The 18,193-nt window shown below is 38.9% G+C and overlaps 1 protein-coding gene across 8 annotated transcripts in view; it reads left to right on the top strand.

The window, feature by feature from the left end:
• PKP4 (plakophilin 4) overlaps window positions 1-18,193 on the top strand; it is a 257,367-nt gene that overhangs the window by 189,425 nt on the left and 49,749 nt on the right. For 4 of the 8 annotated variants that reach the window (XM_052653964.1, XM_052653936.1, XM_052653981.1 and 1 more), the window contains exons 5-9: window positions 2,691-2,822; window positions 2,933-3,123; window positions 5,786-6,338; window positions 14,807-14,995; window positions 17,070-17,289. In XM_052653964.1, the coding sequence (XP_052509924.1) occupies window positions 2,691-2,822; window positions 2,933-3,123; window positions 5,786-6,338; window positions 14,807-14,995; window positions 17,070-17,289 (1,285 nt within the window). Of the gene's footprint in view, window positions 1-2,690; window positions 2,823-2,932; window positions 3,124-5,785; window positions 6,339-14,806; window positions 14,996-17,069; window positions 17,294-18,193 lie in introns of all 8 variants that reach the window. The other 4 variants (XM_052653951.1, XM_052653989.1, XM_052653958.1 and 1 more) reach the window with 3 other exon arrangements.

The following is an 18,193-nucleotide window of genomic DNA, read 5'->3' as shown; positions in this document are numbered from 1 at the left end:
CTGCTGCACAGCCCTGATTTCAGGTCATCTCTTGTTTAGCTTCTCTCAGTCATCCTATTCCCTGTAAAGCTCGTGTAACCCAGCAAACTATGTATTTTACTTGTTCCTCATAAAACTCCACAAACTGCGGTGTAAGAATGTTTAGAACTGTGGAAAAACAGAAGACTTGCAAATTGAAGCAGATGACTCTCCAGTTTTATTAGCCTGATAGAGAGAGAGAGAGCATGTTTCAGTATGTACTGGGGGAACCACATGCAATCTGAAATCTGTATTGAAATTTCAAACTTAAGAATTCAGAACTGTCACAGAGCTCTGCTACCTAGAAGTGTACTGTCAAATAATAAATTTGGAGACACATTCATCAAAAACCTATTGTTAAGAATGTCAGCAAATCTTCCTGGGGGCTAGGAAACAAAACCTTGGATTGAATCTGACATCAAGTTAAAGGATTAGAATGTAGGATCTCCAGTTTGCCTATAAACGCTGTTTTTACTTTTCAAACTAGCTTGATCAGCAATGTCTAAAAGTTATACTTTGCTTCACAGGAGTGAGTGAAAGGTGCTCAGTCCTGTCTGACTCTCTGTGACTCCATGGACTGTAGCCTACCAGGCTTCTCTGTCCATGGAATTCTCCAGGCCAGAATGCTAGAGTGGGTAGCCATTCTCTTCGCTAGGGGATCTTCCCAACCCAGGGAGCAAACCCAGGTCTCCCACATTGCAGGCAGATTCTTTACCATCTGAGCCACCAGGGAAACCCTTGCTTTACATAGATAAACCTTGTTGAACACAAGCTATAGCACAATGCCAGGTGTGAATCAGTACTCAGTAAAGAGAAGCTGCTATTCTTTCTGGGAATTTGTTTGCTCAGTAAGCACTTACTGAGCACCTGCTGAGTGCTATGCACCTGTCCTAGGCGCTGAGGTACAACAGTAAGCAACTCAGACAAAAGTCTCTGCCCACTGTGAGCTTCTATTCTAGTGGGGAGAGATGATAGTAAGTGCTATAAAGAAAAGACAAGCTGACCTCCTGTGGTAAGTGGATACTACTTAGATACTGCATCCTCTAGGAAACTTCTCCTAAGGTCCTTAACTCTAGACAGTAACACAATCACATGTGCATGCACACACACACATACTCTGTGTCTTTTCTCAGCCACATTCTTCAGTTCACTTTCGTTGTGTCCTACTCTTTGCAACCCCATGGACTGCAGCACGCCAGGCTTCCTTGTCCGTCACCAACTCCCAGAGCTTGCTAAAACTCATGTCCGCCAACTCAGTGATGCCATTCAACTATCTCATCCTCTGTCATCCCTTTCTCCTCCTGCCTTCAATCTTTACCAGCACCAGGGTCTTTTACAATGAGGCACCTCTTCACATCAGGCCGTCAGAGTACTGGAGCTTTAGCATCAGTCCTTCCAATGAATATTCAGGACTGATTTCCTTTAAGATGGACTGGTTTGATCTCCTTGCAGCCCAACAGACTCTCAAGAGTCTCCTCCAGCACCTCAATTCAAAAACATCAATTCTTAGGCATTCAGCTTTCCTTATAGTCCAGCTCTCACATCCATTCATGACTACTTGAGAAACCATTGCTTTGACTGTATGGATCTTTGTCGGCAAAGTAATGTCTCTGCTTTTTAATATGCTGTCTACATTTGTTAAAGCTTTTCTTCCAAAGACAAATTTCAGTCCTCCTGAGGACTATGTGTTAAACTCAGAATATGATACAGATTCAATTTATAAAGTGAGAGTGAAGCAGCATTCTGAAAAAAATGTTGGTTAGCAACATGAGGGTTAAATTTGAGAAAGAAAGACTTATCATCGGAATTTGGGCAAATATATTTTAAAGATACTAGACAAACAAGAATATATTCAAATGGAGTTGAATAAAATGCAATTTAATCTACACCACCTAAATTTATAACATAAAAAGGAAGTTGGAATTGGGAAGAAGAAGATAAATAGTTTTGTTTTTTAAGTTCAAGATGGCAAAGTGATATAGTTGAAAATAAAACAAGATAATAGGCAAAAGAGAATTGACTAGAGAAAACAGTAATGAGGTTAAATTTGTCTGTATTCATTTGGAAAAAGACTAAAAGCATAAAAGAAGCAAATGGATAAGAAATTAAAATTTCCACTGTTGACAGTTCTGAAAACTGTGCAAAGTTTTTTTGATTTTAGTCCATATGAAATATGACATAAAAAGCTAGCCCTGCCTTCCAGAGTTTCATCACCAAGCTCAATAATATGGACATCATGCAAGTTTTCATTTCAAAAGTTTGACATTTGGAAGATCTTTTGTTTAAATTACATCATTCTCACTCAGTTTGTTGATCCTCTTGGAGGAAGTCACCCAGGATGTGAGTTTTCCAAGGGAGAACAAGGTCAGTTTTCAGATTTTAATTAACTGCAGCATGTGAGTTAATTTGTGGCTGGTAATCAGGATGAAAAACACTCATGAAATTTAGCAAAACATAGTAACAAACTGTATATGCAATACTTTTCTATAGAAAAGAGTCAAAATGACTGTGGTTTAAGGTGAAAATAGTCGTATTAACTTGTATGAAGTCTTGAGTTGATAGTTTTGTATTAAGATTATCTGACATTGCTGACAAATACCTGAACCTTTTTTTTTTAGCAACTTTTTATATAATGTCATTCATTTTAGCTGGTTAAACTTCTCTTCTTACAGATGTGCCAAATACTGGTGTAAACAAACCTAGAGCTTCTGACGCTGTCCATCCCAACAACTGTTTCATCAGGACAGAGCCAGAACCAGGGACCCTCTACTCGCCAGAACAGACGTCTCTCCATGAAAGTGAGGGTCTGTTGTATTGTCTTTTAAGTATTAGATTTGCTCTTAATGCTTCCATTTTGAAAATGAGCATCAGAAGTGTAAAATAAAGGCATTTCCTGCTGGTTTCATTCCTGCAGGATCTTTGGGTAACTCAAGAAGTTCAACACAAATGAATTCTTATTCCGACAGTGGATACCAGGAAGCAGGGAGTTTCCACAACAGCCAGAACTTGAGTAAGGCAGATAATAGACCACAGCATTCATTCGTAGGATCAACTAATAACCACCTGGCGAGGAATTCAAGAGCTGAAGGGCAAACACTGGTTCAGGTAAGCCAAACACATCAAGAGCTTTGTAAAGAAATGCACTCCTAATTGATTATGTGTTATTAATTTAAGTATTCTTTATTAAAAGTAAACCCAATGTGTACAATTTTGAAGTTCTAGAATAGATGATGCAGCAAAATCATTTTACACCATGATGCTAATGAAATTCTAAACTTGAAAACTAAAAATGTATTAGTTCCTACTACTTAAATCTGATAAGTTCTTGATGCAGGAGAGTAGTTTTTCTGAAAGCGTAAGTTTGGCATCAGGAAAGCAGTCCAGGGAGAGTGTGAGAGAACTGGGTGGTATATTCTAGTCTCGTTGTGAGTTCCTCAGAATACCAGAGATGAAATGTGCTGTGAAGAGTCCTAGAGGGGCAGAGCACAGTTCCCACGCTTGTATAAAATGGGACTGGTCCATTCTAACCAAAGGTTTTGCCTCATCATTGGAATTTTTCTCTGAAAACACGTATCTTTGCTAGAATATAGATATTGCTGCCTATAGAAATCTAGTGTATAGAAGCATAACCATTCTGTTAAGTTAGGATTTTCTTATTTGATATTAATAATAATAACACATATATATATTTATGAAAATTCCTTAGCTCCTCACTCATTGCCACTTTATTCATTCAGTCTTCCAGCATATGCCAAAATTAGTAGAAGTTATAGGAGTCCCAAGTGGCAGTAACCAGTAAGGATGACTTTCTGGCCAAGTGCCCCAGTGATTTCTCTGGAGCTGAAAAATGGCACGATGATCAAAGAAGTTAGTCTAACACTAATGTCTTAATGCGATATAGGAAGCCCTGAAGGTACACACAGCAGTGGGCCAATTTCTCCAGTGCCAAAGGAGAAATACACTACAACTTTAGCTCAACAATTTAAGGGAAACTTTTAAGTATTAAGAAACATTTCTGTATTAAGACAAACACAAATATGATGCATGAATTTTTAAGCTAGGACAGGAAGTCTTGTGCCCATAGCAAACTGCTTCCAGCTGCAACACCCACCCCCCATTCCTCAGATGATACATTTACTCCTCTGCTGTTCGGGATGCACTGAGGGAATGGTTTGACAAGCTTTACACTAAATGTTTACAGATGTTCACCTGCTTAGGTCAGTCTCTATGTCGGCAGGTCTAAAGTCACACTTCTGAATAATAATTACAAAGATTTTCTATTTTGCCCCTAAGGGTGGTCATGTTGACTTTTTAATTTTTTTTTTTTTAACTTAGGTAAGTTGATTTTGTTCCTGGAAGTTGCAAGGGGGTGTTTAAATTTGCATGTATTCTGGGAAACACAGATTGTAGACATCTGAGCCAAGTGTCATCCTTTTTTGATAGTAAACAACTTATATGTGGGACTTTTAAAATTACCTTTAGTACTATTAATAAACCCCGAGCACAGATTTTAATTTTCCAACTGCCTACTAATTTTTAAACCACCTCTTTCTTGCCTTATTGTTTATTTACAGTCCCCTTCCCTCCCCAGACCTCCTCCTTTCCATGGCTATTGCCTTCACAGAATTCTTGAGTTTGAGCACCTGAGTGGTCTCAGACCCGTGTTTCAGGCAACCAGTTGCTTGTGATACATGGAGACAGAGCATATCTCCTCTTATAGCATCTAAGAATATACAAAGTCCTTGAGTCATCCCTGTTTCTTCCTTTATTGCCCCAATTAAAAGTAACAGGAGGTTGATGACAAGTGAACTCTAGTCATCACTAAGGAAATACAGAAAGCTCAGTTCTGAGCTTGTAACCCAACACCCCAGTCCAGCCACTGTTCCTTTTTATTGTCGTCCTGCATGAAGACAGGGATCTGAGATGCAATATTTGCAGGAGTCTGTGGACTCATAGGACTGGCCATGGCAGAAATGTTCCTTCTTTCCCAGCTGGCCAGAACCCAGTGGAGATTTTGAGCATTCCTCCTGCTGCAACAGATTTGAGGGCTGATTATTCGTATGTCTTTCAATCCACCAGCTTAAGACAAGAGCCTATAAATCAAAGGAGATAGAAAGAAATGGCTGAAATCACTAGCAGCCACATTGAAGCTAAAAGAAAAGACAGATTTGGCTAGAGCACTTGTACAGTGCTCACAGAGGAGACCTTTGGACCCCAGACCCTACCCAAATGTTCAGTTATTCCACTTACCTTCCTTTTGTAAATGAGGTCAACTCATAAAGACAGATACAAAGACAGTTATAGATACTGCTCTAACTTAACGTATTGAAAATGTTTTGTTTTACACAAATGGGTTACCTTAGCCAAACTTAGATTTACAGGGTACAAAGTAAGTACACTATTCCAGTGACCTGTCACACTTGAGATACAACATACTATGTGTTGTGAAAAGTGCATGGGCAGAGGGTAACAGAAAATAAAGACAAAAGTAAAAGGAATATTAAATGTCTTTGAATCTCTCCTTACGGGTTGGTTTTAGTATTCTGAAAGGGAAAGGTGGAGATTAAATCACCAAAAACCAAAAAAAAGTAGAACAAGAAAAACAGAATAAGGAAAAATTAAGATTCAGCTCTACAGCTCAAAAAGGAAAGGAAGCGCCTGAAATAGTGAGTTCACCTTCTGTAGTTAGCTGTGTGCATGCTTTTCTGTAATGACCATGGATACACAACCCTGGATAAACCATTCTCTTTTCTCCCCCTTCCATCAGCCATCAGTGGCCAATCGGGCCATGAGAAGAGTTAGTTCAGTTCCATCTAGAGCACAGTCTCCTTCTTATGTTATCAGCACAGGCGTGTCTCCTTCAAGGGGGTCACTGAGAACTTCTCTGGGTAGTGGATTTGGCTCCCCCTCTGTGACTGACTCCCGGCCACTGAACCCCAGTGCATACTCCTCCACCACATTACCTGCTCAGCGGGCAGCTTCTCCATACTCTGCACAGAGACCTGCCTCCCCAACAGCCGTACGTCGGATTGGGTCGGTCACCTCCCGGCAGACCTCCAATCCCAACGGACCAACCCCTCAGTACCAAACCACCACCAGAGTGGGGTCCCCACTGACGCTGACGGATGCACAGACTCGAGTAGCTTCCCCATCCCAAGGCCAGGTGGGGTCATCGTCCCCCAAACGCTCAGGGATGACTGCCGTACCACAGCATCTGGGACCTTCACTGCAAAGGACTGTTCACGACATGGAACAATTTGGACAGCAGCAGTATGAAATTTACGAGAGGATGGTTCCACCTAGGCCAGACAGCCTGACAGGTGAGTACAAGCTGACACCCCTATACAAGCCCAGTGGGAAAGTGTTCCATGCAACCACTGCTAAAACAGAGCATATAACGTGGAAAAACTTTATATTTTTATCTCAAAATTTGTACCGTAGTGTACCACAGACTGCAGGCTGACTTTTCTCTCAGGCTTTATACTTTTTAATGCATCAAGTTATATACATTTATATCACCAGACCTCCTTTGCAATGAAAACATTTCCCTCATCCCTCAGAAAACTAGGATATAAAAGGTAGGTACTTTTTGCATATTAGAAGAACTGGCTAGAATTCTAAACTATTGATTGCGGTTTTTCATAGTGAAATAGTTTTCACTAGCTAGGCCTACCCATTGGAGAAGGAAATGGCAACCCACTCCAGTGTTCTTGCCTGGAGAATCCCAGGGACGGGGGAGCCTGGTGGCCTACCATGCATGGGGTCGCACAGAGTCAGACACGACTGAAGCAACTCAGCAGCAGCAGCCCTACCCATACTTGAAACCCTAAATTATGTTAAAAGATGGTATCAGAATGTCTATTCAAATATAATACTTTTTTAAAGAAATGCCTTACTAGTGTAGACTAGAATGTGGATTTCCTCACCTACTGCTTTGATTTTTAGCACCCCAATGGGAAATGCACAAAGTTCTTATGAATTGCCTTCAAATGCCACTTGGATTAAGTCAGAAAGACACCAACCAGATCACTGATAGTACAGCTGTTTCTTTCAGAGTTTTCTCATCGTGGGTTTTCTACAGGATGTACAGACTTATGATTAAAATTATATTCATCTTTAGCTAGTAAAAAAAAAGTTAAAACTATGCAGGAAAATAAAAATTGTGAAACGAAAGTCTCAGCCCCCTCTTACCCTCACCCAATCCCACTCCCAAGTTTATGTGTCTTCCAGACTGTTTGATTACATATATAAGTATATACATTATGTATAGATGTGCACACACTGTATTTTTTATGCTGTTGGAGCTCTATTATGTATATCTCCTATACCTTCTTTTTTTTTAATGTATCTGAGGGTTCTACCTCATTCTCTCAAGAGCAGCTCTATTATGTATATCTCCAATATCTTCTTTTTTTTTTTAATGTATCTGAGGGTTCTACCTCATTCCCTCAAGGGATGCCTAGGACCTTATTTTATAGACATATTATAATTTGTTTAATCACTTCTCTATTAACGGACAGTTAGATATCCTCATTTTTAGCTCTTAGAGGCAATCATACAGTATATATTACTCTTCCTGCATATTTGCACATAGCTTACTAAGATAACTGTGAGATCCATTTCTTGAAGTAGGACTGCTGGATCAAAATATGTGTTTGTGTGTTCTTAATGAAATACTATCAAATTGCCCCCACTAAACTTTTATAGATTTTTATTTCCACTAGTAGCTTGAGTGCCTGTTCCCTACACCTTCACTAGCACTGCATATTGGCAAGGTGTTTCATCTTTGCCAGTCTGTACCTCATTGTTTTAAGTGGCCTGTGTTGAGTAATGACTGAGGTTGATGATTTGATGTTTATCAGCCATTTTATTGCTTTACTGCAAACTGCAAGTTCAGGTCCTTTGTATGTTTTTTTAAAATTTGTAAATGCTTTTTTGTACTTGAAATAAATTGACCCCTTGAAATATGCTTCTCAATTATTTTTCATTTCATAATTTGTCTTTTGACTGTTTTTTGTTATTTCTTACTTAGAGAAGTTTTTAATATTTATTTTGTATGATAAAATTAATATCTTTTCCTTATGGCTTCTGGGAAAAATAAAGCCCTTTTGAGATTTTCTAATTGCATGACCTTGCACAAAGAAAAATATTGAACTTGATTTTGAGCTCAAGGAAATTGCTAGTGGAGAAACTAGCTCTTTTTCATTCGGCCCTCAGAAGGGTGCACTGGCTTAGATATTTTCTGGCACGGCTCTGGAAAGCGTGCAGCACAGTGAGGTAGGAATCACCGATGACACGCCTCCTCCAAAGGAAGCCTGAAGAGAGAAATAGTTCTGAGGATTCCTGTCCCCCTACCCACACCCCTCCCTATTTATGAACAGTAGCTGAAACCGATGTTTGCAGGAGAGCGCAGAGAAAACCAGGAAAGAAAGTGGGCACAGAAAGGACCGTCTCCATGTTTAACCCTGAGGGCTGGACTCTTGTGGTTTAACAAACCTGCTTCTCTTCACATTGCAGGTGAAGTTAAACTTTATGTTTCAGGGGAAAAAAATTATAGCCTACTATGGATTTTTTATTCCCCTGAATACCACAGTGTTCAAAAGAAGCAAAGGGTTGCTTAAAAATATTCTAAGGAAGCTTTGGTTCCCATCATCTGTCCACCTGCCCAGTTATTCTGAATGTAGATTCTAACTTGTAAATTCCTTTCTTTTTTTTATTCCAGAAAATGATGTCATATTTACTGTGGTTCTTGAGTTCAAAGACTTAACAACCTGCTAATTGAAAAGCCTAAAGCGATATTTTGTAATAGATTCAGACACTTGAATATTTGGTGATCACAATTTAAATGATGTGTATAAATTATGTCCTACAACAGAAAAACATGTCTGCCCCAACACATTCATTATAATATAACCATAGCATATTAAGGCAAGTTTTGAGAATAAAAAGAATTCACATTTGAAAGATAAATTTATGTTTGTTTTCACTGACTTAAATATAGAGGTGTTAAATCACAAGGAATGTATCATTGAGGTAGGTAAACTTGATACGTATTTGTGGAATTACAGCAAATTGTCTTCCGCTTTAAAAGATACTAAATTATAGTAGCCTTTCTACAAAATCACCTTACTTAATCTATTCAGTTCAGTTCAGTTCAGTCACTCAGTCATGTCTGACTCTTGGTGAACCCATGGACTGCAGCACGCCAGACTTCCCTGTCCATCACCAACTCCCAGAGCTTGCTCAAACTGATAGCCATTGACTCGGTGATGGCACCCAACCATCTCAGCCTCTGTCGTCCCCTTCTTCTCCTGCTTTCAATCGTCCCCAGCATCCATCAAGGTCTTTTCAAATGAGTCAGCTCTTCGCATCGGTTGGCCAAAGTATTGGAGTTTCAGCTTCAGCATTAGTCCTTCCAGTGAATATTCAGTACTGATTTCCTTTAGAATGGACTGGTTGGATCTCCTTGCAGCCCAAGAGACTCTCAAGAGTCTTCCAAAAGCATCAGTTCTTCAGCGCTCAGCTTTCTTTATGGACCAACTCTCACATCCATACATGACTACTGGAAAAACCATAGCTTTGACTCTGTGGACATTTGGTGGCAAAGTAATGTCTCTGCTTTTTAATATGCTGTCTAGGTTGGTCATAACTTTTCTTCCAAGAAGCTAGCATCTTTAAATTTCATGGCTGCAGTCACCATCTGCAGTGATTTTGGCGCACAGAAAAATAGTCTGTCACTGTTTGCATTGTTTCCCCATCTATGTGCCATGAAGTGATGGGACCAGATGCCATGATCTTAGTTTGCTGAATGTTGAGTTTTAAGCCTTTTTCAGTCTCCTCTTTCCCTTTCATCAAGAGACTCTTTAGTTCTTCTTCACTTTCTGCCATAAGGGTGGTGTCATCTGCATATCTGCTGCTGCTGCTAAGTCGCTTTAGTTGTGTCCAACTCTGTGACCCCACAGACCACAGCCCACCAGGCTCCGCCATCCCTGGGATTCTCCAGGCAAGAACACTGGAGTGGGTTGCCATTTCCTTCTTCAGTGCATGAAAGTGAAAAGTGAAAGTGAAGTCACTCAGTCATGTCCGACTCTTCACAACCCCTTGAACTGCAGCCTACCAGGATCCTCCGTCCATGGGATTTTCCAGGCAAGAGTACTGAAGTGGGTTGCCATTGCCTTCTCCATCTGCATATCTGAGGTTATTGGTATTTCTCCCAGCAGTCTTGATTCCAGCTTATGCTTCATCCAGCCCAGCATTTCTCATGATGTGCTCTGCATATAAGTTAAATAAGCAGGGTGACAATATACAGCCTTGACGTACTCCTTTCCCAATTTGGAGCCAGTCTGTTGTTCCATGTCCAGTACTAACTGTTGCTTCTTGACCTGCATAAGATTTCTCAGAAATCAGGTAGGTGGTCTGGTATTCCCATCTCTTAAAGAATTTTCCACAGTTCATTGTCATCCACACAAGGCTTTGGCATAATAAAGCAGAAGTAGATTTTTTTCTGGAACTCTCTTGCTTTTTCCATGATCCAGCAGATGTTGGCAATTTAATATTTGGTTCTTCTGCCTTTTTAAATCCAGCTTAAACATATGGAAGTTCACAGTTCATGTACTATTGAAGCCTGGCTTGGAGAATTTTGAGCATTACTTTGCTAGCGTGCGAGATGAGTACAATTGTGTGGTAGTTTAAGCATTCTTTGGCATTGCCTTTCTTTGGGACTGGAATGAAAACTGACCTTTTCCAGTCCTGTGGCCGCTGCTGAGTTTTCCAAATTTGCTGGCATATTGAGTGCAGCACTTTCATAGCATCATCTTTTAGGGTTTGAAATAGCTCAGCTGGAATTCCATCACCTCCACTAACTTTGTTCATGGTGATGCTTCCTAAGGCCCAGTTGACTTCTCATTCCAGGATGTCTGGCTCTAGGTGAGTGATCACACCATCATGGTTATCTGGGTCATGAAGACCTTTTTTTGTATAGTTATTCTGTGTATTCTTGCCACCTCTTCTTAATATCTTCTTCTTCTGTTAGGTCCATACCACTTCTGTCCTTTATTGTGGCCATCTTTGCATGAAATGTTCCCTTGGTATCTCTCATTTTCTTGAAGAGATCTCTAGTCTTACCCATTCTATTGTTTTCCTCTATTTCTTTGCATTGGTCACTGAGGAAGGCTTTCTTACATCTCCTTGCTCTTCTTTGGAACTCTGCATTCAAATGGGTATATCTTTCCTTTTCTCCTTTGCCTTTAGCTTCTCTTCAGCTATTTGTAAGGCCTCCTCAGATAACCATTTTGCCTTCTTGCATTTCTTTTTCTCTGGGATGGTCTTGATCACTGCCTCCTGTACAATGTCACAAACCTCCATCCTTAGTTCTTCAGGCACCCTTGTCTATCAGATCTAATCCCTTGAATCTATTTGTCACTTCCACTGTATAATCATAAGGGATATGATCTAGGTCATACCTGAATGGTCTAATGGTTTTCCCTACTTTCTTCAGTTTAAGTCAAAATTTTGCAATAAGGAGTTCATGATTGGAGCCACAGGCAGCTCCTGGTCTTCTTTTTTCTGACTGTATAGAGCTTCTCCATCTTTGGCTGCAAAGAATATAATCAGTCTGATTTTGGTATTGACCATCTGGTGATGGCCATGTGTAGAGTCTTAACTCTTGTGTTGTTGGAAGAGGGTGTTTGCTATGACCAGTGCATTCTCTTGGCAAAATTCTCTTAGCTTTTGCCCTGCTTCATTTTGTACTCCAAGGCCAAATTTTCCTGTTACTCCAAGTATCTCTTGACTTCCTACTTTTGCATTCCAGTCTCCTGTAATGAAAAGGACATCTTTTTTGGATGTTAGTTCTAGAAGGTCTCATAGGTCTTCATAGAACGTTCAACTTCAGCTTCTTCAGCATTACTGGTTGGAGTGTAGACCTGGATTGAATGTGATATTGAATCGTTTACCTTGGAAATGAACAGAGATCATTGTGTTGTTTTTGAGATTGCACCCTAGAACTGCATTTTGGACTCCTTTGTTGACTATGAGGGCTACTCCATTTCTTCTAAGGGATTCCTGCCCATAGTAGTGGATATAATGGTCATCTGAGTTAAATTCGCCCATTCCAGTCCATTTTAATTCACTGATTCCTAAAATATCGATGTTCATTCTTGCCATCTCCTGTTTGACCACTTCCAATTTACCTTGATTCATGGACCTAACATTCCAGGTTCATATGCAATATTGCTCTTTACAGCATCAGACTTTACTTCCATCACCAGTCACATCCACAGCTGGGCGTTGTTTTCACTTTGGCTCCATCTCTTCATTCTTTCTGAAGTTATTTCTCCACTCTTGTGCAGTAGCATATTGGGCATCTACCAGCCTGAGGAGTTCATTTTTCAGTGTCTTATCTTTTTGCCTTTTCATACTGTTCATGGGGTTCTCAAGGCAAGAAAACTGAAGTGGTTTGCCAGTCCCTTCTCCAATGAACCACATTTTGTCAGAACTCTCCACCATAACCCATCCATCTTGGCTGGCCCAACACGGCATGGCTCATGGTTTCATTGAGTTAGTCAAGGCTGTGGTCCATGTGATAGGTTTGAACTTAATCTATTGGGGCTATATAATTTTGTAACTTTTTAAATGTTAATCTTTAAGACTGTGTATTTTTGTTTTAATGCATGAGTAGGTAATTAAAAATATTAACCATAATATTACAAAGATCTCTAATATCAAAAAATTGCTATCTCATTGTAATTCTTAAGTTCTTTATTCCCTGTTACAATCTGTCACATACAGTAATTTCATCTCACTAGGAATGCTGTAGCAGGGAATGTTCGCTGGATTTTTTCTATAGTTCTAAGTGTTAACAAGCTCATTTGGGTCCTTTCTTATGAAGTCATAGTAAATGGCAACGAAAGTTAAATTCCATTGAAAACTCCAGCCAGATGCTTGCACGGTGAGCCTGTCACATTTTGAATGGAACAGAATGCTTTGGTCTCATTTCACACCACAGTGGGAGTGGGCCAACGGGACTTGGCGGGCTTTAGGAGCATCCAGGGCTCAACTTGCCTTGGCCCAAGTGTTTGTGATCTTCACTCTCACAGTAAATCAAGTGTTCTACTGAATATGAAAATAGCACCTCGTACTGATAAGATTTGCAAGGACTAGGTACATTTTGCTGCCCAGTTTACATCACAGTTAACAAACAGTGCCGGCCCTTTTGTTCAGGATTCTCATGGGCTCTATAAAGAAATGGAGTTTATACTCTCTAAGAATGAGAAATCTGCCAGTAAATACAAAGCTGAACTCCTCAAATGAGAACTTTACAATAGCAATCATAATATCATTCTTAGAGTTACATGGGCTTCCATGAGCCCCTGGTGAACTAACCTCCCTCTTTAACCTTATGTTTGTGGAGGGCTGTCTCCAGTTCAGGATTTCTCACACTGTGTCTCATTGATCCTTGAGAAGTAGTTTTGTCCAATGTTGAGTGTGCAGTGACAAAGAGGTTACAGAGAGAGCTTCCACTCAGCCCTCCTAGAAAGCTCTCTGAAGAGGATGAACTGCATTTCCTTTTCGGCTCTGTTTCCTCAATTTTGAAATGGGAAGATTTGACTGAATAATCTCCCAATTACCAGATTATATAAACTTGTGATCTTTATTTCAGCAAGTGGATAGCCAGTGGCCAAAACCCACGTTTGCTCATTTAATTTCTTCCCATGTCACATTGCTGTCTGGGATAGGTAATAATCATTCATTTTAGAAGCTTTATGTATTAACTCTCTTGCCACTCCTCACTAAGCAACATATAATTATCACTCACATTCAGCCCCATTTGTTTTTAGTTATGCTATGATTATGTGAGCTAACAGGATGTGAATGATTGTATCTTTTTGTAGTTAGTTACTGTGTTGATTATTTGCAATCTTTTTAAAAGCAAATATATGCTGACTGACTTCAGATATGTTTATGCTTTTTCTTCCTCATATTTGGAATATAACCTTAGTTGATACTCTTACAAAGTGACAAATTTTGCTTACTAATGATGACAAAGCATAAATTTCTGAGCATCATAGTACAGAAAATACTACATCACTTTTTTAAAGAAATTAAAATGTTTGGGTTTGAAATCTGCATTATAAACAGTTTGAATGAAAGAGTGGTTGAAGTAACTTAATACACTAACTTTGTACTTTTCCTTTATACCAGAAAGAAGGTAAACCAGAGTCTGGTATGTGGGTTCCTGGAAAAACACCTGTTTTGGTTTTGTCTTGTGGGTTTTTTTTTTTTTAATTGCAATAACAAAAAATAATGCTTTAGATATCTTATTAGTTTGCTGATGGTTTTTTAAACTCTATAACATAAAATTTCATTTTTCTGTAAAAAATTTGCATGAGTAAATTGAGACAAAGGTCAGAACAGTTCTTGAATATCAGCCTATTTGTAGGCACTGTTATGTAAGTGTTATCTTAAGCATTGGGATTTAAAGAGATGCGGGACATGATGGCGTGCTCTTACCATCATAAAATAACTTACAGTTGGGGGATGAATTTCAGAATATCAAGCCATTTAATAATTTTGCGTGTGTATATGTGTATATATATGTATATTTTAGAAAATTTGCTTTTATCCTGCTGTCAGGAGAAAGTCTTACTTGTAGAGTGTATATGGTATCCTGTAAAACTCACTGGGTTTGGTGTTTAGACTCAGCATTTGGTCATATTGATTAGGAGTTATACTTTTTTAACCTCACCACAGCGTTCCAAGTTTCTTAATGTAATTTTCCCGCCTGTAGGCTTACGGAGTTCCTATGCTAGTCAGCACAGCCAACTTGGACAAGACCTTCGTTCAGCTGTGTCTCCCGACTTGCACATCACTCCTATATATGAGGGGAGGACCTATTACAGCCCAGTGTACCGCAGCCCAAACCACGGAACCGTGGAGCTCCAGGGATCACAGACAGCGCTGTACCGCACAGGCTCAGGTGGGCGTCCGCTCTCTTCAGTCCCTTTCTTAATTTCACAGGTCCAAGAGTAGAGGATTTTATTGAGATGGGTTTCCTGTTAGAATGAACTCACATTGTCCATTTGGATGTTAGATAAACAGCTACGAAAGCAGATCAATAAACAGGAAATAGTTCATTTAGTACCTATTTATTTGTTGGCTTCCCTGGTGGCTAAGATGGTAAAGAATCTGCCTGCAATACAGGAGTAGGTTTGATCCCTGGGTCAGAAAGATCTCCTGGAGAAGGGAATGGCTACCCACTCCAGTATTCTTACCTGGAAAATTCCATGGACAGAGGAATGTAATGCCTGGTGGGCTACAGTTCATAGGAGTCAGACATGACTGAACAACTTTCACATCATAGATAATATATTTTTAGCGTAGTTCAGTCTAAACAGTTATACTTTAGTTCACAAAGAAGTTTGAATAGCTATAAATCTGACTCCTTGAGTTCGAAGCATATCAGAAAGAAAAGCCTTTTGGGGAATATTTCTTTGTAATTTTTGTTGCCTGGAATGCATCTTTAGAGAAAATCCTTATGTGAGCTATTGGCTTATCTTTGATTTGGCACGTATGTGGCCCAAGTATATTTGGTATTACTCTTTGTTGATACTGAATTTTTTCTGAATGTTCAAGTGATAGGATGTGAAATAAATATTCCTTATGATGGACTCAATCTAGGGCAGAATGCAGTGCTGACAGTTATAAAAATAGGGAGCTAGTGAGGGAAGGATTGAGTTTGGGATTAGCAGATGCAAACTAGCGTATGTAGAATCGGTGAACAGCAAAGACTTACTGTGCAGCACAGTGTATATTCAATATCCTGTGATTAACCAGAATGGAAAAGAATATGCAAAAGGATTTATATATATGTGTATATATATATGAAATGGAGTCACTTTGCTACATAGCAGAAATCAATACATTATAAATCAACTATACTTCAATAAAAAATGTTTAAGTCAAAAATGAAGCACAGGAAGCCAGTGGATCACATTCTTGGACCCCTGGCCTCATGTGTGCCGCACCATAGTCACTGACGCAGCAGAAACTAGAGCCTGTGACCCCGGGAGCTGCCAGAGTGCGCTGCAGGTCTAATCTGCAGATTCTCAAAGAGACCTCTTCCTTAAAGAAGAATTGGTATAGGTTTATTAGCGTGCCCACAGATGAATTCTAGATAGCGAGTATAACACCCTAACGGCACAACTCTGAGAGCCGCATCTCACAGACCACCACGAGGGAAAAGACTGTTATTGCAAAAACTGACAGTTGGGTCCACTGTGGGATTTTTCTTCTAAGAGAATGTGACAATTTTTAATACATGTTAGTGGAGAAATATTTCACTCTTTCGGTCTACACATTGAAGAATTTTTTGTGAGGTTTAAGAAATAAATAATGTTATTAAAATATGTTAATTGCAGGAAGATTCTAAACAATCGTTGGAGACCTACCTATTGCAATAATTTGGGAAAAAATGTTAAAGACACGTGTAATACCTTATACATGGCATCAGGCAGTAATTTTAGGGAGTAGCTTTAAAAGAATTTGATTGATTTATCAGTCTTCTTTCCTGTAAAGTTTTTTTTTTTTCCAGTGTTATCAAAATCACACATCTATAAATAAAATGAACATCAAAATAAGTAACCAGTATTCACTACATGTCCAAAGATTGGTTTCAATAATCCATAAGTTTGAAAAAATATCTTGCTTGTTTTCTATTGCTAAAATTAAGTTATAAAATCTTCCTATTTATTTCTAAGATCATTTTCCTTTCTTTTACTTGCAGTTTTGTTACTGAATCTTAAATATATTAAGACTTACTATGGGAACAGATTTATAGTTTCATTTTTGCTCTTTCCTGCTAGTAAAATTGATAATAATATTTGTGTTATATTAGAAACTTCAGTTCCTTTTTCCCGCTAATGAACTAGATTGGTAATATCTAAAAGTAAGCAATTTATATAATTGTTAAAAACCCTTCAAAAACATTTTATTTTGAAAAGTATTTCTTTGTGGAGAACATACTAATCTTTTTTAAAATGTTGACTTTCTAGTAGGTGTTGGAAATCTGCAAAGGACGTCCAGCCAACGAAGTACCCTTACATACCAAAGAAATACTTATGCTCTGAACACAACAGCTACCTATGCGGAGCCCTATAGGCCAGTACAGTACCGAGTGCAGGAGTGCAGTTATAACAGGCTTCAGCACATAGCACCGGCTGATGATGGCACAACGAGATCCCCGTCAATAGACAGCATTCAGAAAGACCCCAGGCAAGTACTAGTTGAGAGTCTCCAGAATGCCACCTTATCTCAGGAGTCAACCCATTCCTTCATTCTTTCTCTTTTTCCCAAGTTGCCCTATCTATTATAGTGTCAGTAAATTCTCATCTCTAATATTTTCCAGCACTGTAGGTCACTGAGGTTAATCTTTAAAGATAGTGTCCTTCTTTTGGTGCATTAATAATAAAGTTAGAGAATGCAGAGGTCTATGTGAATATCTGCAGCATCCATCGTTTTTCAAACTACCTTACCGGGGCAACTACCTGAGATAGCCTTAGTCTGAATTACACAAAAGATTTTGAAGGATAATTTTATACCCTTTTATCTTGACTGATTTTTTAGATGATGGCTTCAGAAAATGCATGAGGTTGTTTTATATTGGGAAGCCCCAGTGTCATGTATATTTTGAATCACGTTGGTCAGTGCTGTGTTGTGCTTTTATCAACTAGGTCCTTTGAAAAGCTTTTTGCCATTTAGAGGAAAATAGTTTACAAGAAATTCTCATATTGCATAAGCAAAAAATATTTATTTCCTTGTTTTTATTTGGTCTTGTAGAAAACGTGTTTTATTAAGATATGCACGAGTCATTTAGTACTTGATTGATTTTGAAAAACTAGCTTCATGTCTTTAATGAAAGTCATTTAAAATATTCAGGAAGATTTTTAGAAACTATAAGAGAATTTTAACTTCTGAAAGAGTGATATTATTTCTAAATTTTAAGCAGCTTTAGTGTTATTTTAAGGCATATATTAGCAAGATTTCATTCTCTCTTCACCCACAAATAGTTATTTCACTGAAAGATTGTTATAATTATCAATTCATTTTTAGCAGCCTACCAGCTCATTCTAATGAATGTGAATTTAAAGCATGAGAGAGCTTTGGTTATTAAAAGAAA

This window comes from Budorcas taxicolor, chromosome 2 (assembly GCF_023091745.1).
Source record: "Budorcas taxicolor isolate Tak-1 chromosome 2, Takin1.1, whole genome shotgun sequence".
NCBI classification, from domain to species: domain Eukaryota; kingdom Metazoa; phylum Chordata; class Mammalia; order Artiodactyla; family Bovidae; genus Budorcas; species Budorcas taxicolor.
This window is presented reverse-complemented; position numbering and strand designations above follow the sequence as displayed.